The sequence below is a fragment of the Rissa tridactyla genome, chromosome 7 (genome assembly GCF_028500815.1).
Source record: "Rissa tridactyla isolate bRisTri1 chromosome 7, bRisTri1.patW.cur.20221130, whole genome shotgun sequence".
NCBI classification, from domain to species: domain Eukaryota; kingdom Metazoa; phylum Chordata; class Aves; order Charadriiformes; family Laridae; genus Rissa; species Rissa tridactyla.
The window spans coordinates 44,582,947-44,608,215 of NC_071472.1; the positions used below are offsets into that span (position 1 = coordinate 44,582,947).

At 51.7% G+C, this 25,269-nt stretch overlaps 2 protein-coding genes across 6 annotated transcripts in view; one reads left to right on the forward strand and one right to left on the reverse strand.

The window, feature by feature from the left end:
• The window catches only part of FKBP6 (FKBP prolyl isomerase family member 6 (inactive)), a 28,329-nt gene extending 12,431 nt beyond the window's left edge, over positions 1 to 15,898 (reverse strand). For 3 of the 5 annotated variants that reach the window (XR_008467584.1, XR_008467583.1, XM_054207709.1), the window contains exons 1-7: positions 15,713 to 15,898; positions 14,304 to 14,393; positions 13,620 to 13,822; positions 12,339 to 12,458; positions 11,089 to 11,283; positions 10,649 to 10,758; positions 8,006 to 8,097 (exon numbers count right to left, since the gene is read on the reverse strand). Coding sequence is in view for 3 of the 5 variants with exons in the window: in XM_054207709.1 (XP_054063684.1) it covers positions 8,019 to 8,097; positions 10,649 to 10,758; positions 11,089 to 11,283; positions 12,339 to 12,458; positions 13,620 to 13,822; positions 14,304 to 14,393; positions 15,713 to 15,830 (915 nt within the window). In the remaining 2 variants the exon portion in view is untranslated. Of the gene's footprint in view, positions 1 to 1,252; positions 1,350 to 8,005; positions 8,098 to 10,648; positions 10,759 to 11,088; positions 11,284 to 12,338; positions 12,459 to 13,619; positions 13,823 to 14,303; positions 14,394 to 15,712 lie in introns of those variants that run through there. The other 2 variants (XM_054207710.1, XM_054207711.1) reach the window with 2 other exon arrangements.
• Positions 15,899 to 18,945: 3,047 nt separating this feature from the next.
• On the forward strand, positions 18,946 to 23,623 carry TRIM50 (tripartite motif containing 50). The gene is made up of 6 exons (XM_054207713.1): positions 18,946 to 19,496; positions 20,380 to 20,475; positions 21,356 to 21,586; positions 21,864 to 21,886; positions 22,145 to 22,269; positions 22,580 to 23,623. Exons 1-6 carry the CDS (start codon positions 18,960 to 18,962, stop codon positions 23,185 to 23,187), a joined length of 1,620 nt encoding a protein of 539 aa, XP_054063688.1. The 5' UTR covers positions 18,946 to 18,959; the 3' UTR covers positions 23,188 to 23,623.
• The last annotated feature ends 1,646 nt before the right edge of the window (positions 23,624 to 25,269 follow it).

A 25,269-nucleotide genomic window follows, 5' to 3' on the forward strand; every position in this document is an offset into this window, starting at 1 on the left:
CGGCACTGAGATAACCCCCAGTGAGAAGAGAACTCCTCAAGAGAAGCAATCCAGTCATCGGCTTCATGGAGGGCAGCCTGCAAGGCTCAGCCTGGCTGTTCCATCCCAGAGACGTGCCTTTAAAGGATGTTCAGGGAAACGTAGCTTCCACATGTCTCTTACGGGAGACAGAATGCCTTTTTTTCCAATACTTCTGCTCAAATCTAAATAGGATTCTCACTGACCATGGAGAAGAATGGAAGGAAAGTTCTGACTTCGCAGTCAGAAGGATATGGTCCATCTCACACCACAGCTCCAGATGAGCACACTCGGAAAAGGAGATGTTACGTGCAGGCATCTGGAGCATGGATCAGCAGAGGAGCTAAAACATCCTCAAACAGCAATTGCCCAAGAAGTGCTCTTCACTCAAACCCCGACAAGTCCAAAAGAAATTGCCATTCCAAAATGACAGCTTGGAGAAAAACCACCACTACCAGGAGGTGACCAAGCTCCTTCTGAAGCGCACCACGTGGGTGCCACGAGAGGTTACTGACAGGCTCCAGCTCTCCCGAATGGCAAGAAGAAAGCCCAGCGACAGCTAGGGTGCTATCAGCTAGCTGATAATGAGATGTGCTGGGCAAGCCACCCTGATACAAGGAGAAGAAACAGCTATTTACGACACCAGGCTATCATGGTTTTATCTGGACAACTATTAGAGGGAACGCAACGTATCGCCATCCCAGGGAGCCTGTCTCTGAGAACGCGACGTGCCTTCAGAAAATTGCCTGATTAGGGTACCACTTATCTGCTCTCTAGGGAAGCAGTTCTGCAGTCAACCATACCCTCATTTCTTTCTCGAACGTGTTGTTTGGGGATGTCCAGCTGTTTGTGGTTCAAGTGGCTCGCTTTTATGGCCAAGATGGCTGTGAAGCTATTTTCCGAGTGCGGCAGCACACAAACACACAGACGCTCAGAGACTCCCCGTGGCTGAAAGCTCGAGCTTTCTCCCATCACAGGTGCACCAGGCATCCAAATTCAGATGACGGTGCAAGGAGCAGATGCACTACTCCTCATTTATAACACCAAGCTATATGAACATCCATTGCCATCTGAAGATCTGCACTTACGTGCTTTTTTCTCAGGATTTTTTTTTTTTTTGCAAGTCAATTTGTCATGATCCTCAGCGAGTTTCAAGCACTGCCTGTAAGCTAGACAGACAGCTCGGTGGCAGGATGAATTCTCTGGAGATCTTTAACAAGTCTCAACTCCAAAGACCCTGAATGCTGATGACACGCACTACGATCCTCAACCTGAGCTGATGGAAGAAGGATCTGTCAAGCCTGCTCAGATCTCTGATGGGACAAGGATACCTAAAGCAAAAAAGGAAAAACAGAAAGCAGAGTTCTTTCCCAACCATTTCCAAAAAAAGCCCCTTAGACCAGCACCCAGACAAAGCAACAAAACAACTTGTTCAGAGAGCAAGAGGTCTCAGAAGAGGCACAATTATGGGAAGGTGAAAGAAAGGATGAACTCTTCAACACACACTTTCTGACTCAGAAAGGACTTCATCCAGCAAGTCTGGGATGAAACTGATCCTTACAGCAGCTCCCAGTCCTTCAAGAGCTCAGATAACTTTCACGTCAATAATACTCAGCATTCTGTCAAATCAACAGGTCCCCGATAAAGCAGGGTGGGCAGTGGGAGAGGCACGTGAAGGTCATGTCTACCCTTCCTGGAAATAACTCTGCAGTTCTGCAAACCCACTCACAGCAGTGCCAAGACACTCCCCGCATCTTAAGCAAAAAGCCTTTCCAAAAGCAGCATTCCCCAAATCTGAAGCCCCTATCTCCTGCCTCCTGGTGCTGACAACCATAACACTGTGTTTTTGAGAAGTGATGTTGCCACAATGTCAGACATAGCGCTCAATGCCCCAGTGCTGTTCAAGCGGTGATGCAGCTCCCGGTCCCCTGTCAGCTGCTCTGTGTCGCTGCTGACAGAAAGGACACCCCATGGCAGGGCTGCACTTGGCCAACAATGCTTGGTACCTCACAAGCAGCGCAGAGGAGGATTTCCCAAAACCACAATGAACACTGTTGAGGGCACTTAGCACTCTTTTTGGTAACCTCAGCTGTCTCTGTATCACCACTGCTACTGCAATGTCCAGTTAGAGCATTTTAAACTCTTCCGAAGTTTGTCAAGAGTTTCACTGCTCACTCTGCTGGAGCGGAAAGCTGGCAGGGCTCATGAGACCCTGACCAGGACCAGCACCCTCTCGTAATCAGGAGAGGATCTCACCTGAAGCCTATGGTATCAAGTCATTCAAATTTTGTAGTTTCATTTGAAAAAAAAAAAAAAGTGGAGACCATGGAATAAGAAAAAAAAAAAGCCCATGGAAGGCCCCCCCCCCAAAAAAAAAAAACAGCCATGAGGGCACGGTTCGCACCACCATCACCTGAAGTTTTTTTCTTCCCAAGTGTGTATTGAAGTTACCTTCTGCTTGCGTCAGCTCCCCTTTGCTCTGAACGCTGCTATCAGCTCTGACACCTGGTTCCAGCAGCAGAGTCCTCAGTGCAGTGCCACGCTGAAGCGGCAAGACACAGGGACACCCATGTTCGGTGACACTGACCCCAGTGTGGCAGGATACATGGGTACACCAGCCAGGCCACAGCTGGCCCACATCCATGCACAGTGATTTAGATTATTGAGCTCAGCAGATAATTTAGATTATCTGCTCAGGATAAGATGTCTCTGAAGTCAGGCAGTGAAAAACATCCTTCACTCTCTGGAGGTGGCAAATGTCCTCCAAGCCCAAGAGGATACAGGATTCTTCACACAGGCACAGTAACAGTCCTCTACACTCAACACTCCTTCGAGAAACTGGACTAGAAGACCCAGCACACAACAGTAAAGTATGGAAAAAGGCCCTTTGTTTCGCTGAGTAAGGAATGATCTTTTAAAATCCTCAGATTTAAGACTAAGAGAAATAGACAGGCTAAAGACATTTCTCCTGCTAGGTCAGAGAGAAAGCCTGGAGCACCCCAGAGCAGCAGGACTGGTGGCCAGGTGTGCCAGTTCTGCCTGGGTCAGCAGGGAGAGCTGAGCTGCCTACCACTGTCTGTAATGCCACAAGGACCAAAAGCGGCACTGGGGACTTCTGTGCCCCAGCTACCAGCACAGGCCCACTGTAACCTGATCGCAGGCATATGAGTCACAGGCACCTGCAGCAGGCTCCCATCCAAAATCGGTTTGGTCACCACCTACTTGGGTGTAGGTTTATCCTATTTGCCTTTTTACCCATCAAGGTAACAAAACATTTTTACTTACACTTCATACAGCTTATCACAACTGAAACATGAGGGTTGAAGAAAGGAGACTTTAAAAATGGTACTTCAGAGAAAACCTTAAAATAACCATGTGTCTCCTTGCTGCTGGAAGCGAAGACCAGTAACTCTGAACGTTGTGCAAATCTAAAACTTTCTTCTTAAAGAAATTCACATCTTACAAACAGACCATTCTCTTTAAGCTCTACCTGCAAAACAAACTAAGTATTATCATGGGAATGAAAAGAGACCAGCATCTTTTTCACTCTCTGCTTATTTGTAACAGCAGCATGTTTTATCTTCCTGCTTCTGCTGAAAGCTCTGAGAAATAAAAGCCCACACAAGGGTATTCACCGGGGGCTCAGCCCGTCCTTTCCAGGGCAAGTGTGCTGGGTGGCCTCGGGCAGGCAGAAAGGAGCTTGAGGAGAAACACAGCCAGGAACCTGCTCCCACCTGATCTGGGAGCTTCGTGTTTGAGCACGCAAAGGAGAACCCCAGACTTTAGACGCTTGCTAAGTCTTAGAGAGGATGGCTCCAAGCTGGGCCCCACGGCAGTCCTCTGATGAGGCTGGAGAACCCTCACTTCACTGACGCCTTGGAGGATGGGCACGGTAGGGCACTGAGATATTGCATCGGTCTCACTCCTATCCATTTCACATCGTCTTTTCACTTCTAAGCCCAGGCTGGACCTCCTGGTCTGGGAAAAGCCACCTCTAGTGCATTCAAACCAAGGATATGTGTCCTGTACACCTGATCAGGAGGCACGTGTGGCAGGGCATCCCTAAGCAGAGATGGTGCCATCATTTCTCCATTGACAGTGTCTAGAAGAGACCAGAACCTACCAGTCTTCCAGAGAGGTATTACAGGTACTACCACAGGCATGAACTGCAGAACTCCTCTAAAAGAAAGGAAGATGCTAGGAGAGGAGATATCTGGAGGGAAAACTAAAAAAAAAAGAAACAACAACCCAACAACCCAACCTTATTAAAGCTTTTCTCCTTCCTCTGCCTAGCAAGGAGAATGCTTAATTAAGTCATCCTTCAAGGCTTCCCGCTCGCTACAGCAATGCTCAGCATAAAGCAGATACTTCACAATCTCCTTCGCAGCACAGGACATCTCGGTGGTACAATAATTTGCATATTCTAAAGGAAGAAGTGAAATTGCCGGTTCTCTGTTGCTCAGCTTTAACACAGTGGGTAGGGACAGCATCAGCAGGAGGCACATTTTAGATCTGCTCAATAATAAGGGAGAGCAGGAGGGGAAGGAGCAAGTTGCTGTTGAATCAAAGTCTGGAGCCTTCCCAAGGCAGGAGTTTTGACTGTGTTAGGCACATACTTCTCAGTTTATTTGCAAGTCTCTTTCAGCTTATTAGGTCAGTTTAACTGGCAACCGCTGCTGATTTTAAGCCCAATTATAGTCCCTTCTACCTGGTGACACAGCCCCAGTTCCGCAGCCAGTTCTCACCAATTAATGGCTTCAGAATTCCTAGACCCTGCTATTCGTAGCAATCTCAAGTTTGACCTCAGAGTCATAGTTTCCTGTCGTAATTTAAGTATTGTTTGTTTTCACTGGAACACTTCCCTGTATGCTCTCGACTACTGAGACCACTTCTCCTGTGTATTGAGCTGAGATACACGGTAGAGGCAAGCTTTCAACTTTGTCCCACCTTTAATAAAAAAACCTCAGAGACTTATCTTTCCAGGACAAAACCATCACCAAGGACCCTCTACTAGAATCCAGACATTTCTAGGGAATTTATCCCCACTCTCTTGGTCATGGAGGACCACAACAATATGAAATTCCTTTTTTTTTTTTTCTCCCAGGTCTTTCAAACAAGAAAGAACATAAAGATCCAATAAGCCCACGGTCCTCAGCCCATCCATCCTGCAATTTAGGGTACACAGAGGAGGACTTTCAGCTATGCGCATCCCAGGTAACCTGGCTTGATGTGTCTGCACCACACAAAGCGTACAGAGTCAGACAAATAACCCAAACACAACGAGGGGTATGCACAAGATTCAAGCCACTGGTTTTTGGAAGGAACTGCAGCAGGATGGATTTAAGAAAGCGTCTGTACTTCTGTTCCCTCCCTCTGAGTATTTCTGAATTCCTCTGGGAAGCATCATAAGTGGCCTTGCATTTCACTAAAAAGAAGACTTATTCTGACCTGAAACTCTGTTAAAAAGGAAGACAATTTGTTCCGAACAAGACATTGTTTGTGGTCAGACTCTACAGCGAGAGGGATACAGAAACGCCAGGCAGAATGAAGATATTCAAGTGTGTCTGGGTTTGAGTGTCATTACGCGAAACATACAACACAGCCCTGGACTATTAAGTACAGAGAAGTGAAGCATTTGTCCCTGTGACGGAGCAACCACTGCAGAACTCACCAAAAGACAGAGCAAACCCACCTGGGAAGGAGCTCTGAAGCAGGGGGATGGATGTCGCAGTGTGCCAGGAGGATGAAAAATGCCATGACTACAGCTCCCAGTCATTTAGCTGGTAAGCTGGACAACGGGTCAGGTCAACGCTTAACAACCGCCTGCCAGCTGGTATACAGGAAAGTTTTCCATAGCTGTTGTGATTCCACCGGATCATTAAACATGAGCTACAGGCAGCGTTCACAGGCCACCTACTCACTAAATGCGTAAGACAGAAAGGATGAAGCAGGTCTGTCACGCTGACCAAGTACAGTCTGAACTGAACTTGTACAAAGTTGTCAGAAAACACCAAAGAACGCTCTGCCTCAAGTCTGACTCATCAGCAGCGCCTTTGATAGAGAGCAGGAGCTCCAGTTGGAACTGCTTTGCTCCTCTCAAAATATGTAATGAAGTTTTTAAGCAAGACGCAGCAGCAAACCAACCTCCAGCTAGCACAAGGCTCTGCCCTGCAAGAACCTCCTCCTGCAAGGGATTTTTCTTGCCATGAATTAATAGTAGATTCTCGTGTAGGTCTCAGTGATTTATGTTTGTCTGGAACACTTAGTTTATTTTAATGCTGTAACTAAAATCAACTTCAAAGGAGGTTAGAAATCTTTTTGGCTGACAACTGTCCCTCAGCTGTGTAAGGCAGGAGAACTCCAGGAAAGCGCTGTACACGTGCATCGGTAGGAGTCAGTGGAGAAACTCTGGCTGATGAACAGTTCAGCTCAATCTTTAAACTTGCCTTGTTTCTCTTTTTCTCTTCCCCTTTGCACTTCTCAGTCTCCTACTAACTGAAGACACTGTTTTACTTACAACAGCAGCTACGTGCCATCACACCAACTGTGTGGAAATCAGCATCTTTGCAAGCCACTTTTTGGGAAACAAGAGGCCACGCAACTTTGCCAGTGGAGGACCTGTCTGGTGAACCAGCAGACCAGCACATTCCTTCAGCGTTCCCACCACAAAGCAGGGCCAACTGATGCACAGATCAACACAAGAAGCGTCTCAGGTCAGGCACTGCTATGTACTATCATCAGACACAAGAGCCAAGTCCTACAGGCTTCCAAACTGCAAGTGTCTGAAATTCAGCAAGTGAAGAATTGAAGCCTCCTTGCCAAGTCCGGAGCTGTGGACTTCCTGCCCATGCTGGCAAGATCACACATCAGTTTTAAATCCCCTTTCACAGCTACTTGCCTGGGGGTAGGCACCTGCTCACCGATGTGATCAGCATCATCCTGAACCCAGGGCAGAAGAATTTCTGCTCCGAGACAGTTTAACAACACGCCCAGCTCAGAGCGGGGCACAGGGGTGAAGGCTACAGCAGGGAGGCACATCCAGCCAGAAGAGGGTTGCGTCGCATTAGGAAGCAGCACTTCAGTCAAACCTCCTCCTCTAATACCACCCGAGCTTCCTCACAAGCACAGACAAAAGAGCCAACCTTAAAATAACCGACCTGCACCCTGCACTTGCACTGCTGATGACGGAAAGGCTGCTAATCCTCATCTTCTACAGGTAGAAGTACTGCCTGTACTGCGTGAGAGGGAACAGCAGCAAACTCTGACAGCCCTGTGCTGGTGATGCTTTCTGACAGAAGGCTGCTGTCATTTTCTGCAACTCTATCCCTAGGGTTTACCCTGAGGCAAGAGACCAGCAAAAATTTCCACTCCCCCTTACACTCCCTGAAGGTTTTGACAAAAAAAAAAAAAAAAAAGAAGAATGATGAAAGAGCCTTTGTGCATTTATAAATCCGTCAACTTTGCAGAAGATTTAAGGCTTTAAAGACTCCAAAACATCTATTTGAAATTTTCTATACAAACAGGTTTTTTAATATTTAAAAAAAACCCAGAAATAAAATATTTAGATTTTTCTGAAGTGAGGCACTCCAACAGCTCCAGACAGGAGCACTGGAGGGGAGGAGGAAATCCAATTCTTAAGTTTGACAGGAACAATTTTTTTTTGTTTGTTTCTTTTAATTGGCAGAGAAACAAGACTCCACAGCTATTTCTCCCCCTGGGTCTGACAAGGAATAGCTGGGATGAGCAGCACAGGAAACAACAAAACCAAACGTACTCAAGTGCTGCCAGTTTCAGGTTCCTGTCCCACACCAGCACGCCTTGTAGGAAAGATTCCCCAACCCAACAGTGCAGCAGTGTTTCACCCCACCATCCCACCCCTTCCCCTCCACCCACTCCCATTACCTTACATTTTGTTCCCCACCTGAAAACACAGTTCATACATGGCAGAGGTTTTGAGAAACCTCAGCCTTTGTCACAACTTGATTACCTTTTTTCTCTGGTTAGCCAGAAGAAGAGTTGAGAGGGGCAAACATTCGGCAGCACATTTCTTTCTCCTTTTCCATGTAGTCCCTGTAGCAGCTGGAAATTAGAGCAGAGTATGGCATCACAGGCTGCGGACTGCCCACCCAACCATCAGTGCCACAAACAGAAAATAATTTATTTTTTTTTTCTATATAACTACATTAGCCTAACATAAGAGTGTGCTGGTAGCAAAGAGGCAGCTCCTCCAAGCCTTTCTTTCTGCCATGTCAGGGAAGGAGAGCTGGAAACCCTGGGCCTCATCCCCAGACCTTGGGTCTCTGCTCCACTGCCGACTATTAGCAAAGTAGATCTTTTGGTAGTCAGATGCTTTCTACACCAGTTTTGCAAGCGCGTGACGATGCAAAGAAACCCCCACCTGTATCCTGCCATCTAGTTCTGTGTCTCCTCATTTGTGCCACTCCTTATGTAAGCTCCTTCAACACCTAGCAAGAGACATCGTCCAAGCGCCCTACTCCAGGACATCTACCTCTGACACCAAATCCGGGCAGAGGAAGGGTAGGAGACAGCAGTGATTTGTGTCCGGACTAAGTGGACAACAGGGCAGATGGCTCCTCCATTCTCACTTCCCTGCAGTGTCACGTTAGCATGGCAACAGCTTCCCAGACTGCTCCATTTGAATCGCTGCTTCTCCAAGCACAGCGTCCTCTGCACCCTCTGCTCTCACCTCACCAGTGATGAGGTCTCACTGGTGAGGAATCCCTGAGCCAGAGGGTGATTCATTTTGGGCACTGTCTCAGGGATCAATGGCTGCCCACATGGTCAGCTTTCCTGCATTTGCTACCATATAAGGTCAAAAGCCAAGGGTTTTGGTGCACCACACCAGAAACAGCACACGTGTGACACTGGCTGATGCTCTCTCAGCCCCCCTACCATCAGCACTCCTGGGTCCAGAACCTCAAAGTGTGAAATTTTATATTTCACAAATATTTCACCTTTCAGTGAATATTCCATTTCCGAAGCATTTACCAGATCACATTACAAGTTTTCTCAGGCAAGGCAGTTTGGCAGCATTACTGGATCTAGACTGAGGTATGGCATAATCAACACCACCCAATAACGTTGTCTTCGTCTATTTTATACTAATTCCACTCTTTGTCAGAGTCAAAGCAAAAAATACACCAATTTTAACTGGCACTGAAGCAGAAACTCCAATACAGTGGTTTAGCGCATATTCAGCTTACTGACACATGCGTTAGCTGTACGTGCTGCTATCTCCAGTCAGAGCTGACGAGCCTGCCCGCTGCTTCCCCGAAGGTGGAATGCCTTGTTGCTTCCTGGCAGCACAACCTCAACATTATTAGCAAGATTTCTCTTTTACCTGCCAACGTATTTCAAATGAGTCTAAGAAAACACACGAGCCTACCAGAATCAGGATCTTTGACACTACCCACGTACCAAGCCCCCGAGAGCAGCTTGCCAGCCATCCAGACCTATTTCATAACTACTTGCGCTCACCTAACAATTTGGTAGCTACGTACCCAGAGCCAAATCAGGATGAATAGAAGAGGTTTATTTCAGATTTCCAGACCAGCAGCTAATACTGCCTTCAAGTTCTTTGTGCTTCAGAAGTAACAGAACAAGTCTGAAGACTTGGTGTTACCTCAGACTATTGAAGACAAGGTGGATATATAGGACACCGACGTGCAAGGACAACCCCCTACCAAAACACTACCTGGTGAAGACACCCAGCTCACGAGACCAGCTTTTCCAGCTGCACCCACTACTCTAATAGGAGACATTACTGCTGCCTACAAGCCTTTTTGCAAATGCCTAGCAGCGACACAAAAGAAGAGGGCTCATATTCAAGGGCTGCTTTGTGATCTCTGAAGCTGGAGACTGCATCGCCTTTTCTGCGTCTGTGAGCAGTGCCAGAAGTACAGCACACGCTTTGGGGAACCAGCTAGCGCTTTTGCCAGCTTCAAAGGGAAGAACAGAACGAGGGCAGAGGCTGGCGTTAGTCATGTTTTGGTGGGGCCAGGGCATGACTGAAGCTGGCAGGATTGTGCTGTACTCAGCCTGTGGGCGCAAGGAAAGTTTGCCTTCAGGATTGCTCAGTTATTACCTCCAAGACAGCATGAAATTCACTTTTAACGAACGTTAGTATTTGTAGCATTGTACACTGAAGTACTCACTGTGCAGAAATGCTGTTGTAATTAATCGATGCATCTTAAAGGGAATGAAAGTCACACTTATTAATCCAGAACATTACCAGCTTGAACACTAGCCTACTGCATTTCATTGGTTTTGAGGCATTTCAGCAGCCCCCGTCTCCCTGTCATCACCCTGACCTACCTCCTCACAGTGAGCAGAGCACCCACAGCCCCCCAACAGAAACTGTATGGAAAGAGTGGGTGCTCTCAGCTTCTCACCTACCACCTGTAACCCCTGTGTCCGCAAAATGTTTGAATCAGCTGTCTCCACACTAAGAGAAACCTTCTGTATTTTCCCCAAGTTGCTTACTAACCCAGAAGTCTTGTATTTTGTTTTTGGGGTTTTTTTTTTAAAACATATTTAATATTTTTTGAGTGGGTGTTCCAGCCTGTCTAGGCACTCTCTCTTCCACTGGGATGGAAAGGAGGTCTCTCACCTTGCCAACTTTTTCAGCTCATTGTTAATATCGTGGTTAAATGGCTGTATATGCTGAGCTCGGACCAGGAAATCCCGTGCTTTTTCGTATTCTGTCATGCACAGACAAGCCTGCCATTGAAAGAAGAGAGATGCATTGTAAGATAAATGCAGCCTCACCGCCACTCTTCAGGACTGAAACACGTGCAGCCACAAACATTTCCGAGACAGATTCAGGTAGCTCGGGAATCCCCCATGAAAAGATCTGTGTGACAGATTTACAGAGCGACAGATTTTCCAACAGGTCAGACACAGACAAACCACCTTGACCGCTGCAACAGCTTAGGAGGCCTGGCCCAGAATTCAGTGGTTCTCCTCGGTTCATTCTAGGCTCTCTCCACAGTCACAGTCAGAGCAGGGTATTCCTTGATGTGGCTACCAGAGGAATTTATTTTCACCCACCTGGCCACACCTGAACAGCGCTTTGGCGTTTTTTTGGTCAATCTCCAAGGCCTTCTCCCCGTATGCCAAAGCTTGGGCAGGACGTTCCAGTTTCAGGTAAGTAAGCGAGAGATTCAGGAGCACCAGCAACTTGGAAGTATCAATCTGACACTGCTCTGCCTCGCTGGAAGGGCTGCGACCAAGGATCGAGAAGGCCTGAGCAGACAGGAAAAAAGTACTAGTGCACAACAAATCTGTTATGGAAAGTGAGAAATCCATCTCATCAGCCAGCTACACCCATGTTTCTGTTTACCTACGTCAGTTAAAAATAGTAATATTCGAAACTCTAAATATACTGCATGGCATTATCAGCATGATACCAGCTCAGCCGTAAGACTACAGGTTGAAGAACCTATCAAGGGACTTGAAAGCAGCAGAACAAAAATACTACATCCAGATTTTAAGGCCAAAGACAGAAGAGAAATCTTACAGAGAGAAAAGAAGTTTACATTATTTTTGTTACAAAGAAACACCAAGAAAAATCTCACAAAACCTCACTACTTCTGTGATTCTGAAATGAAGGCAGATGCATTCGAGTTTAGGAACAACTGAGTATTTTCCTACTGAGAGAGGCAGCAGAGTCTCTGTCCTTGGAGACGTTCAAAACCTGAACAGAGAGAGTCCTGGCAAGCCTGCTGCTGTGGCTGACCTTCCTTCAGCAGGGGACTGGACTAGACAACCTCCAGCGGTTCCCATCATCCACAAGTACCGTGCGATTCCCAACGGGAAGGCTAAAAGTAGGGTGCCCAGGATGACAGCGATATCTCTGTTTCCAGATTGCAGGGATTCTAGGCTATTCCTCAAAGCATTAACCAGCATGCTGCTGCAATGCAAGGCCATGCTGCATTATACCATTTCCCAGCAGAAAGTGACCTGAAAGGCTCCAGTTCAGCAGCCAGCCACATAAATCACTCGGGGCTCGCAGAGCCCCCGAGATGTACCCTTCCATCTCGGCTAGAGCCCAGAGGGAGCAAGCTTGAAAGAAAAGGGTTCTGCCTATTTCTGCTAACCCTTCTCCTCCTTCATTTACCATTGCTGCTCACACAAAAGCAGGTGTTTAAGATCTGTTCTTAAATAACAAATTATGCCTGGAAAATATAATGAAGTTATTCGATCTCTAACTTGTACTTGTTGTGGTGAGCTAGCACTTAATAATCGCTGCTTTCACAGCTTTTCACAATGGAAAACACATTTTTTTTCTGGTGTCATACCCTTTTGTATCTCTCTTTAGCACCCTCGAACTGCTGCTTACGGTAGAGGTAGTTGCCAAACTCTCTCTCCGTGTCTGCCACTTTCAACACCTTTTGTAGCGGAAATGTATCCTGCTGCTCCTGTGTAAAGAAACACCTGAACTTCAGCTCAAACAAAAGCAAGCAAGCAGAAAGCTCAGATAGGAAAGTCTTGCAGAGTCCCCTTCTATTCACAGAGGAGGAGCCAGGCCGTTCCAAGGCCCCTGCAGTGTCCAGCCAGGCCACCACAACGTGGCATTTCCCTTCGCCAGGCTGAAACATGACACCATTCTTGTGCTGATAACTCCTGCTGAAGAGTACTACCAACCCGGTCAGGTGAAGCTGACTGAAAGGCTCCATCGCTCTAAATGGCTCAGAATCACCCAAGGTGGCTGCCTCAGGCCAGCTCTGGAACCAGCCTGACACCCACATGAGGTATCAACGAAAAAAAACCAAACAACAAAAAACGCCCAACAATAATAAAAAAGATAAAAATCCAGGGACAGGTTTTCTTCTGGGTTTCCAAGTCTGAACCAGCTCACAGAGAGGTCAGCTAGACAAAAAGGGCAGGCAACTGGCAAGAAGGGGACTAAGCTCTCTTGCAACAAGTGTGGTTTGCTCGCAGGGCTACGTGCGGACAAAGTGGCCTGTGCAGCAGCAGGAGGGAATGAGGAGGACCTCCCCCACCAGTGCTGCTGCCTGTGCCCCACTCACTGACCCACAACCACAGTCCAAAGCCCTTTACATGAAAAGGGGGAATTAACAATAACACCGTAACTCACCAGGGAGGAAAGCGAACAGTGAAGAAGCACTTGGGAGAGCAGCCAAGAAGCAGAGACAAAGGGTGGGAGGTGAGGGGGGTGGCACTTGAACGCTGTGTACTGAACAGGGTTTTTACATACAGCTCATTACTGTTCCTTCAGAAAAATTCCTGGAAGCTGGTGCCCTCTAGTGAAAGCGTGAGGTTTCTTGTAAAGCTAAAAATAAATGGAAATCATTCCACTGACTCAAGCACACAGGAGAAAACAAAGGCAGCACCCAGCTTCTCCCTCTGCACAGGACTGCAAACAGAGCAAGGCATGCAGGGGCAGCGTTAGAGGGTATACATTTATATCAGCGTGGAGCTAGCAGCCCAGGGTCTGGATAACCGCACCTGCAATTAAGCTAAACATACGTAACACATGAGCAACAGCAACTGGAAGGAAAAGACAACAAAGGTTTGGTCTCCAGATTTAGGTCTCAAACCTTATTAAGGCAACTCACGGCAGTCAATTCAAAGAATGCGTCAGATTCATCCGAGTCTAGGAAATCCAGCACCTCCACTTCAAACATGACTGTGGCATTTGGGGGAATAAGAGGAGGACAGCCCTGCTGCCCGTAGGCATAATCTGGCGTGAAGACAAATCTTGCCACCTCTCCCTTCTTCATCGTCAGCAGGCCAATTTCCAGGCCCAGCAGCGTAATATCTGTCGCAACAAGAAATGGAAGGTCATAAGAATCACAAATCTGGAAACAACAATTTCTGCAGAAGCCTGGAGGAAAAAGTGCTTGGTACCTCATATCTCAGCAACTACAAGGGTCAACTGCCCTGTTATGGCTTATCAAGGCAGTCTGCTGCTGGGACCAAGCACACAGTAAACAGTGACATCTCTCAGGTGATTTAAAAAACACCAAGACAAGCAGCTGCTTCAGGGCAGGCAGCAAGCACCCCCGCTGCCACCAACAGCACAGGCACCGCTGCTCACTCCCACAGTCAAGAGAGGCAGAGAGTGATCAGTTCCAGACTCACCATCACGTGTGTGAAGCGGGAGGCTTTTCGACTCGATTAATAAGTTTTAAAGGTTTCAACTAACCTAAAAATACTAAAAAGCATTTAAATTGACATATGTTAATGGCCTGGTCTTTATAACCCCGAGTCCAACCACAAACTTTTTGGCTCAAACCTACCTTTTCCAAGTTTCATCAGCCTAAGAGACTTGTTGTAGCAGTTTGTGCAGAAGGGCTCATCACAGTGTTCCAGGTACCCGGAGTACTTCACTGCAGCCCAAACCGAGGAGAAGAGAAAAGCAAGAGTATGATTTCATACCAGTAACAGTACCATTGGAACCACACTGGGAGTTTGTTTTGCAACAGGAATATCATCCTTTTATCCTGCTTTTCTTTCTTGCTTCTGCTGCAAAACAGCAGAGGCAGCACAAACTGCCTTGTCTTTGTACCAAAAACCTGGTCATATCCAAGCAGCCAATTGGTGTTCATCGTGTTTTAACATCAACACGAAATAAACCAGTCACTTCACAGTGTTCATGCCTTTCTAATCAAGAGATGTGATTTTGTATTTCTAAGAACTGGAATGGAAACTTCAGCTGTAGAAATTAAAACGCCCCAATTATCTACAGAAATGCGTAATCAAGCCTTTCCCAACCAAAGCTGGAGCCCTAGAAAGAGAAACAAAAGGGAAATGGACGCCTCCAAGCTTGGCCACTCGCCAGAGAGCTGTACAGGTAACCCCCGTGCTCACTCAGTTACAAAACCCACTGTAATGGCCTTCCCTTGACACAGCACCAGGCCCTTGCACTTCGTGAACCACTTTCAGCTTCAAACTTCTCTGTATGGTGAACACAGGCGAGACTGGGAAATCCTGCTTTTCTCAAGGTCGGGATGCCCTTTCATTTAATCTGTCAGCCACAAAAAGTTAAACAGAGTATCCCAAGTGCTAGAACACTGATAAGGGAGAGCAGTGTCTGAAACTGAAAGACATACTACTATATAAGTACTTTTAAGTTCTCGTTCTGATCTCACACTGAAGCCCAAAACACACAGATTGGCCAGCCACCAGCATCTCAACATTAGAGGTTCAGGGGATCTTTTACAACAGGTTTCCCCCAGCACACACTTCAGGTGCAGCCACACAGAGCAAAGCAAGGACCTTGCACTGAGACGTAAATGACATAGAGGAGCACGAGACCCTGATTGCAGTCTATGCTTCCAAAGATTTTAGGTTTTCTTAGTCCTGCTAGCCACAGATTAAGTTTAACAGTTGCCATTTATAAAGAAAGCTGCTCAGGAAATGGCCAGTGGAGCCTGCAGACTTATACCCATGAGGCAGGACACGACGTTACCCCTGAGTGCACCCAAACCCACAGGGAGCAGAGCTGTGAGATCACGCAGCACTCGCTGCAGGAGGCCTGGCTGGCGGCAGGCACAGTGGGCATAGGGCCCTGGGGAAGGTGTGAAAACCAGGCCAGGCCCTATGACAGGGGGGTGCCCAGCTGCTGCCACACGGCCCCCCACAGCCCACGGGCGAGCAGGGCCCCTGAGTCTGCCCAGCACCACAGGCCGCGCAGGCCCAGCACTACCTGCCAAGGAGGCGCCCGGGGGTATGGCCTGCCCGCTGCCAGGTCGCAGCTCCTCCTTGCGCACCCCGCCATCGCTGCTCAGGTCGCAGGCCCATGAGAGCCACTGGAAGGGGAACATGGCCGGTGCCCGCCCCGCCGGCTGCGGCCCGCTGTCGGGACCAGGCCGGGGCCAGACCTCGCCCTCCGCCCCGCCGCCCCCCGCCATCGCCTGCCGCCCCGCGCCGCGCGCCCTCTGCACCAATCACAGCCCGCCCCGCGCTGCACTTTCAGCCAATCACGCTCCGAGGAGCGACAGCGTCCCAACAAGCTGCTTAAGAGCCACGCGCCGGCGCCGCTCGGGGATGACGTGTCTCTGCGCAGCCACCGGCCAATGGGTGACGGCGGCGGCCCGGCGCTGCGCACGGCACCCTGGGGGATGTAGTCCGTTCCGCCGGGCCCGCGGGGCTGAGCGGCCTCCTCCGGGCATTGTTTCCCTCAGGGACACCCGGAGGGTCCCGCCGGGCGTGGCTGCTCGCAGGCCGGGGCCGGATTCTCCCCGCGGGGCGCTGGCAGCAGCCCCAGCACCGCACCCGCGGGCCTGGGCCTGCTCCCCCGAGCTGGGCCTGCGCCTGGGGCGTGGGCTCGGGCGCTCCCGCGGCCGCAGGAAAGGCCCCCTCGAGGGAGGGACGTCCCTGTCCTCCCCTGGCAGCCCTCGCAGCGGAGCACCCGCGCCTTACTGCGGCCCGAAGACCTGCAGCCTGAAGGCTGAGGGGTGTGCCCCAGGCCAGTCCCCGAACCTCTGTCCCCCCCCATGGCTGGACCCTCCTGTCTGAGAAACCTTCCTGGGCCCCAGCTCCCCTGGGCGACGCTGAGATGGAAGCTGTGGGCTGGCTGTAAGTCCAGAACAAGAGTAATTACACGAAACCATTCTTTGCACAGTCAGACAAAAACATGCTCGTGCCCTGCCCCATACTGGACCAGCGACGCTTTGGGTTTCCTTCTGGTCTTTTCCAAAAGAATGAAAGGTTTTCTCCGAACAACAAAAAACCCCACTGTTTCAACCGAAAAAGAGCTTTAGTTGATAAGAAAGTGTTTTCATAGAATCACAGAATGGTTTGGGTTGGAAGGGACCTTCAAGATCACCCAGTGCCACCCCCTGCCCTGGGCAGGGACACCTCCCACCAGCCCAGGTTGCTCCAAGCCCCGTCCAACCTGGCCTTGAACACCTCCAGGGATGGGGCAGCCACAGCTTCTCTGGGCAACCTGGGCCAGGGGCTCACCACCCTCACAGACAAGAATTTCTTCCTCACATCTCATCTCAATCTCCGCTCTTTCTGTGTAAAACCCTTCCCCCTCGCCTCATGGCTCCCCTCCCTGATCCAGAGTCCCTCTCCAGCTTTCCTGGAGCCCCTTTAGGGACTGGAAGGGGCTCTAAAGTCTCCCCGGAGCCTTCTCTTCTCCAGGCTGAACCCCCCAGCTCTCTCAGCCTGTCCTCACAGCAGAGGGGCTCCAGCCCTCCCAGCATCTCCGGGGCCTCCTCTGGCCCCGCTCCAACAGCTCCGTGTCCTTCTGCTGTTGGTGCCCCAGAGCTGGAGGCAGCACTGCAGGGGGGTCTCACAGAGCGGAGCAGAGGGGCAGAATCCCCCCCTCGCCCTGCTGCCTACACTGCTGGGGATGCAGCCCAGGCTGCGGGGGGTTTCTGGGCTGTGAGTGCACATTGCTGTGTCACATTGAGCTTCTCATCCACCAACACCCCCAAGCCCTTCTCCTCAGGGCTGCTCTCCATCCATTCTCTGCCCAGCCTGGATTTGTGCATTTGCTGAGAACGTTTCTGCTGACCCAAGCAGTGCGGATGAGTGAAACCCCAGTGTGACTCAGGGAGACAGCCACTCACGGAGGCAAACACCGCCAGCTCTTATCAAGGCTCCAGTCATATCATGTGTGTGCCTGTACCCGTGCGGCAGGGCGGTGGGCAGCCCTTTGTGGGGGTGTGTCACTGTCCTCAGAGCAGAAGGGGACAACAAGAGGCTGCCTGGGCTCTCTCCAGCAAGCAGGGACATCCCTGCCTGGGCTGAGGGTGCAGGAGGGTAGCGGCTCAGCTCCCCGTCCTGCCAAGGGGACACTGGTACCACCACCTGCCTCATCCACCCCTCCAATGGGGTGGAAATCTTCAGCTTGGTCGAGAGAAGCCGAGTGACGTCCATCAGACTTGGTGCGCCAGGACGAGCAGAGCCCAAGCCGGGTCTGGGTGGAAGCAGCGCAGGACACGTGAGTGGTGTGGCAAGCGGGAGGTTGTCATTCGGGTCTCCGGGAGGTGTTTCTGTGTGAGCAGAGGGAGCAGCCTAAGCTGGTTCCCCTGTACAGGGTCCTGATGGGTCACAGGCTGATGTTCAAACTTTCCTTGATTCACCAGGCTCCTATAGCAATGTATGATAAAAGCTGAGCTTAGGTCGCAGCCTCCCTTTTCCCCTGAGAAATTACCAAGTCTCTGACTTAAGGTTTATTTTCCTTAACTTCAGGTCATGTCTTTGACTTGCCCAGGATCTTGGAAGTTGTATCCCACAGTGCTGGGAAGAGCAGAGGAGGCAATGCTGCACGAACCTTATAGGTGTTCAACAGGCTGGCCACGTGCAGGGCTGGCGGCAGAGTCAGGGACTTGGGCTCCTTCTCTTGGGAGTGCTGGCCAGGAATGTGGAGCGCTGCGGGCACCAGAGACCGCAGTGTGTTTCAAGGGGGTGAGCTGCAGTCGCAGCCCTGCTCACAGTGCCTCAGCTTCCCAACCCTCCTATCAGTCAAATCCAGCCTCCTGCGTGTTTACTGCATGGTGGTTGTCCCTGTCTCCTAGGCGGACAGGGAGACAGGGAGCATCTGTTTTTGCTTCAATGCATCACTTGAGCTAATGCCAATCCTTCTGAGGAATGTCTATGACTGAGACAATGAGCCCAAATAGATGTGTAGGAATTCATACAGGTCAGGGTCAATACTGGGATTTTTCAGCAGAAAATCGCTCTTGGCTCTGTCTCCAGCCCTGACGCACAGGCAGGTTTGCACTGAGGTGGGCTGCAGTCTGACGCCCCTGCCAGGCAAAGGCCCAAGATGGGGAACAGCTTGCTGGTCCCTGCTGACACCTTAGGCAGATCCAACAGGCGTGTCCAGGTGCGGTCTCATGTCTCCAGAGCCCAAACCCATCACGGGTTAAAACAAGCATCTCAGACTTTGCCCAGAGCCCAATGATGAGTTTGCAACTGTCTGCACTGCTGCTGGGGGAATGGAGGTATCTCTCCATTTCACCTTCACTCTGTCTTTGCTCATCTCTGCTTATCTTGCTCTTGGAACAGAACTCATCTCCCACCCGTGTTTCCCAGGCCAGGTCCGTGCTGCTGCATGGGAAGGTGGCAGGATGGCTCGGAGGATGAGCATCAACGAGCTGGAGGACCAGCTCCTCTGTCCCATCTGCTTGGAGGTCTTCAAGGAGCCCCTGATGCTGCAGTGTGGGCATTCCTACTGCAAGTCCTGCGTGGTGTCACTCTCCGGAGAGCTGGACGGGCAGTTCCTGTGCCCTGTGTGCCGCCAAACCGTGGACTGCAGTGCCTCGCCACCCAACGTCACACTGGCCCGCGTCATTGAGGCACTGCAGAGCTGGGGTGAGGCAGAGCCCACCCCAGAGTCCTGCCCAACGCACCACAACCCCCTCAGCCTCTTCTGCGAGGCCGACCAAGAGGTGATCTGCGGGCTGTGCGGCACCATTGGCAACCATCGCCAGCACAAGATTGTCCCCATCTCTACCACGTACTGCCGGATGAAGGTTGGCAGGCAGAGCCGGCCAGGGCTCCAGGGGTGGGGGTGAGGGCACCTGCAGTGCTTGCTGGCCAAATGTCCCTTCTCCTACAAGGGACAGGCTGGAAATGATGCCAGCGTGGGAAGCACGGTCCCATGGCACAGACAGATGTGGGGCAGGGTCCCTCGGCTGGGGAGGGGGGGGCAGCCATTTCTCAGGCTGAGCACATCCCTGACTGAGCGGTCTCATGGTTTTGGTGGCTGAACTGGGATGGAGAGAGCCAGGGGCTGGGGAGTGCTGGCAGGGCCTTTCAAGACTGTTTCCAAATAGCATCAAAGAGAGTCTGGAGATAAGGGCTGAGGCGAGGTGCCACAGGAGAGCAGGGAGGCAGGGAAACAGGAGCCCCAGCCAGGTAGAGTAAACAACTGGTGTCCCCTGCCCAGCATCACATGAAAGCCCCAGGAATGGAAAAGCACAAGGCCACCCGTCCCCTCTGCTCCTGACACCGGCGAGATAAGAGCAGGAAGCACCAGAAACACTCCTCCCCCAGCCAGGTTCCCGGCACCAGCACTGGGAGGGTGCTGCTCACCCAGTGCAGAGCTGCCACAGGGTATGAGATACGGAGGGCTGCGAATGGGAGCAGAGACATGGTGCCCCTGGCAAGAGTAGTTGGTCAGCAGCGTGCAGATCGGGGCCATGCTCTGAGCGCTCTCCTGCCTCTGGCAACCCCAAATCCTCCAGATCAAGAGGGTAAGGATCAGCAGGATGTGCAGGGCCCCAGAAAGCTTAGAGAAAGCTTAGGAGAACATGGCTTCTGAGGGCCATGTGCTCCTCGAGGGGCTGACAAGCACTGCCTGCGATAGAGGAGGCTGCCACAGAGGTCTCTCCTCCAGAGGTGGTGTCTTTTCAGGAGGAGCAGTCTGTGCTGCTGACCGATGTCCACCAGTACAAGAAGAACCTGGATGAACACTTCAGCAAGCTCATCAACAACAAAAGCCGCATCGCAGTAAGTGTCACATCCCAAGGGAGCCCGTGTCCCCAAGTCCTCTGTGTCCCACAGTGCCCCTGGAGCAACCTCTGCTTCTGGGTCTCCCCAGCTCACTCCTCCTCTCCTCTTCCCCTTTCCCTGGGATAGCAGACAGGGCTTATCTTCCACCCTGTTCCCTAAGGTTTGTGTTCTCCATGAAACTCAGGGATTAAACATAGACCTGTTTTCGGGAAGGGTGACGTAGCCCTGTCTGGTGGCACAGCCCTATTTTCAGAAGGGGTGATGTAACCCTTACCGAGCACCCTGGCAGGGGCACCACTCGGAGCTGGTTTGACCGAATGTCCTTGGAGGTGGGGAGGTAACAGGTGGAAAAGACCCCACTCAGAGCAGGCTTCCCACAGCAACGCTGGTGGTTTCACATTGAGTTTATGCCTGGTTTAGCTGTGTGTCCATTTCCCACGCAGCAGACGTCTCCAAGGGACCTTGTGGCATCCCTTCTGTGGCTAAAGCTTCACAGTGGGGCTCCTCAGAAGGGCTCAATGCAAATGCGACCGGAGCTGCACTTTCTGCCCCTTAGCCCAGGACACAGGTTGTTCCCTGGGAGCAGAGGGATCCAAGAGCTCTTTCAAAGCCCTGAGGAAGCTGGTTGGGACATCAGGAAATCAAAATCTGGGGCAGGAGAGGTCTAAGGCAGGGGTGCCGTGGCGGTGAGCTGCTGAGGACAGCAGGATGAAACAACATCTAGCCTGCTATACAGAACTGCTCTTTGTTTGGAAAGCCAGTGGAGCGTGGCTTGGTGGGACATGTTTAGATTGCTGGTGGCATCTCTGAAACTAAAAAGCGGGTGAAGGGGATGGAGCAAGGCAGTCCTGCACAACTGCTTGCTGTCTCTCGGCAGAATGAGGCGGATGTCTTCAAGTGGGTGATCCGGAAGGAGTTCCAGGAGCTGCACAGGTACATTGACGAGGAGAAGGCCACCTTCTTGGAGAGCATCGAGGGGAAGGCAGCCCAGCTCATCACCTCCATTGAGTCCCAGGTCAAGCAGACATCGGACGCCCTGCAGAGGCTTAAGGAGATGCAGAGCTCTTTGGAGGCACTCGGCAACGAAAACCAGCTTGATTTCATCCGTGTGAGTGCACTTGCTAGTTAAGGCAGCAAGGGTCAGCCAGGCTCTCCAGCCCTGAGCCTGCTGCTCATAGGTGTAGGTGCCCTCTGTCCTGCCAGGGCTTCCCCTGTTGGGAGAGACCTGCCTTCTGCAAGAGGCAATGCCCTTAGCTCTCCCAGGAGAGGAGAGCCCTGGCCTCTCCAGCCCAGAGCACGGATGTGTAGAGCTGTGACCATGCAGAGGAGCTGCTGGTCTCTCAGTCTCCCACCCACTGACTCTCTTCTTCTCTTGTGTTTTCCAGAAATATGGCTCCTCCCAGTTCAGGTGAGCGGTGGGACCCAGCAGCAATGGGGATGGCAGTGCCTCTGCAGGTTCCAGGCCAGCAGACAGCTCCACATTGCTGGGGCAGCCTCATATGGACACTGCTGTTGTGATGGATGGCCCAGGGCCATGCATTCAGCCCCAGAAGAGGGCAAGAGCAGCTAGCAAGACACTAGTGGCTCCATCATATGCAGCAGCCAGGTGAGAGCCGGTCACACATTGTCCCTGTCACCTGTGTCACGGCTGCCTGTATCTTTCCAGGTCAGAGCTCTCCAGCCTGCACCCAAGCGATGGCATCTTCAGCCCCGTGACCTTCAAACCATGTTTCCACCAAGACGACATCAAGATGACTGTGTGGAAGCGCCTGCACCGCCGCGTCCTGCCAGGTACCAACCCGCCCTGTTGGCAGTGTGCCGGGTGCCCTGGCTCACCAGCACGTGGGACAGGCTGCCCAGCCAGCGTTGTGCTGCCCCAGCCTCTGTCTTGCCCTCTGCTTGTGCGCTTCTCACCCCCAGGAGAGCTCCTGGAGCAGTGGCTGGCCGTGTCTTGTGCCAATAGCAGCCTGCTCTGGCATAACACTCCAGTTGCTTAAAGCTCAGCCAGTGCCAGCTTGTCGAGCGGTGCCAGCCCCCGGGGTTGCCCGGAGACGGAGCCCTGCCTGCTAGTGTGCCTGGAGCCTGCCTGCTTTCCTTCTAGCTCCAGAGACACTGAAGCTGGACCCGGTAACGGCACATCCCCTCCTGGAGCTCTTCAAAGGTGACACGGTGGTGCAGTGCGGGCTCTACCAGCGCCGGGACAGCAACCCCAAGCGTTTCAACTCCAGCAACTGCATCCTCACCTGCAAGGGCTTCTCCTGTGGCCAGCACTACTGGGAGGTGATTGTGGGCACCAGGAACCACTGGCGTGTGGGCATCATCAAGGGCACGGTCAGCCGCAAAGGGAAGCTGAGCAAGTCTCCCGAGAACGGCGTGTGGCTCATCGGCCTGAAGGAAGGGAAGGTCTACGAGGCCTTCAGCACCCCACGGGCCACCCTGCCACTGACCAGCCGGCCCCAGCGCATCGGCATCTACCTGCACTATGAGAAGGGTGAGCTGACCTTCTACAATGCTGACAGCCCTGACGAGCTCAGACACATCTACACCTTCCAGGCGGAGTTCCAGGGCCAGCTCTACCCCATTGTGGACCTGTGCTGGCCAGACAGAGGGCCCTACTCCCCCCCCATCATCCTGCCCGCGCCTGCCACAAGCCAGCACCCCTGGGCACCATACAACCATCCTGCCCCAGAGGAACCCATGAAGCCATAGCCTGGCCGGCTGGATGAAGCTGTGGCCTGAGAGGGCTGTGGCCGAGTCCTGAGAGCCGGCAGCAGCAGAGAGTCAGGCGGCATGCAGAGTTGTCCTCTGGTGGAAGCTGTGGTACTGCAGTGAGCTTTAGCAGCACAGGAGGGTCCTTCCGCTCACCTCCAAAAGCATAAAATATCAGCCTCAATCTGTGAATCCCTGTCCCCAGTATAGCAGGCTGACCCAAAAGCCTAAATCATGGCTGGCCTGCGAAGATCTCCCTATGGAAAGGAGCGTCTGCCTGAAAAGCATGAGCTGTGAGTGTCCAGGGGTCTTTGTTCACATGTCTGAATAAACAGAGTTTGTGTTAGGTGAGCTGGTTGCTGGCTAACATGTGTAGTGCCTCTGAGGAACCCACTGCAGCCAGGGCCAAGCAGGCATGCTCTGCAGGGGGGCTGCCGGGAGGGGAAAATGGGAGCCAAAAAAGTAGTGGCGGAGCGTGATTTGTCTCCTCAGCCCCCGGTGGGAGGATACTGCCTGCCCGGGGCAGCACTTCTTCCGCGCCTCTTCCAGTGGCTCAGGGATGTGAGCTGGCACAGGGAACCATGCGCACAGCCTGCTCGGGTGGGACACTGTGCCTGGGGACATGGGCTGAGGCAGTGTGAGGGGAGCAGGGCCGGGCACCCGCACACAGCAGGGAGCACGGCCTGACTGGCTCGACCACGCTGCGCACAGCCTAGGGGCAGCTCCCCAGCCGCCCCTCGGTGAGTTGGTGTTACCCCTAATTGCAGAGTCATCGGGGATCCGTTCCTAGGGCTTGTCACCAAAAGTCACAACTGGCCTGTGCCGACCGAGGAGAGGCTAGGACACAAAATATACCATGACTATTCCTGCACATGAGGCATCCCCACCAAATTGGGGCACCTGAATGTGGTTTTACATGGGGTTCTTACACCCTTCAGTTGTTCGAGTACAACACAATTGGATCATCCCTAAAACTGGCACCACCTATTACTAATCAGAGTAAAACTTTGCAAAGCAGCGGTATTTCACAGAATCATAGAATCCCAGGTTGGAAGGAACCTCAAGGATCATCTGGTCCAATCTTTCTTGGCAAAAGCATGGTCCAGACAAGCTGGCCCAGCACCCTGCCAAATCTTAGACGTGTCCAATGTTGGGGAATCCACCACTTCCCTAGGGAGATTATTCCAATGGCTGATTGTTCTCATTGTGGAAAATTTTCCTCTTGTGTCCAATCAGAATCTCCCCTGGAATAACTTGAACCCCATCACCCCAAGTGATTCCTTGTAAAAAGGGAGTCTCCATCTTCTTTGAAGCCACCCTTTAAATACTGGAACGTGGTGATCAGGTCTCCCCTAAGCCTTCTTTTCTCAGGGCTGAACACACTCGGTTCTCTCAGCCTTTCCTCACATGGCAGGCTTCCCTGTCCTTGGGTCATCTTGGTGGCCTTTCTTTCTCTGGACCCTCTCCAGCCTGTCCACAGCTTTTTTGTATAGCGGGGACCAAAGCTGACCACCGTAATCCAGGTGTGGCCTGACAAGCACTGAGTAGAGTGGCATAATGACTTCTGTATCTCTGCTGGTGATGCCCATGTTGCTGCACCCCAGATCCTGTTGGCTTTCTTTGCCGCAGCAGCACAGTGTTCACTCACATTGAGCTTCCTGTCCACCAGGACCCCCAGGCTCCCCGGCCGGGTAGATCCCAGCCTGTGCTGCACTCCTGCGTGATGTTTTCCCAGGTGCAAGACCTTACACCAGTCCTTGCCAAACTTCATAAAGTTCTTGTTAGAATCATAGAATCATAGGGTTGGAAGGGACCTCTGGAGATCATCCAGTCCAATCCCCCTGCCAGAGCAGGGTCACCCAGAGCAGGTGGCACAGGAACGCGTCCAGGCGGGTTTGGAATGTCTCCAGAGACGGAGACTCCACCACCTCTCTGGGCAGCCTGTGCCAGGGCTCTGCCACCATCAAAAGAAAGAAGTTCCTCCTCATGTTGTTAGCCCACTCTTCCAGCCTGTCCAGGTCTTCCTGCAGGGTGGCTCTGCCTTCCCAAGGTGTCCGCTTCCCCGCTCCGTTTGGTGTCATC

Excerpts from the sequence above, each read along its gene's own strand:
- TRIM50 (XM_054207713.1), top strand. The coding sequence starts at position 18,960 with ATGGAGGTATCTCTCCATTTCACCTTCACTCTGTCTTTGCTCATCTCT. Across the intron at positions 19,497-20,379 it reads CCACGTACTGCCGGATGAAG|GAGGAGCAGTCTGTGCTGCT; the intron begins GTTGGCAGGCAG and ends GTGTCTTTTCAG. Across the intron at positions 22,270-22,579 it reads GCACCGCCGCGTCCTGCCAG|CTCCAGAGACACTGAAGCTG; the intron begins GTACCAACCCGC and ends CTTTCCTTCTAG.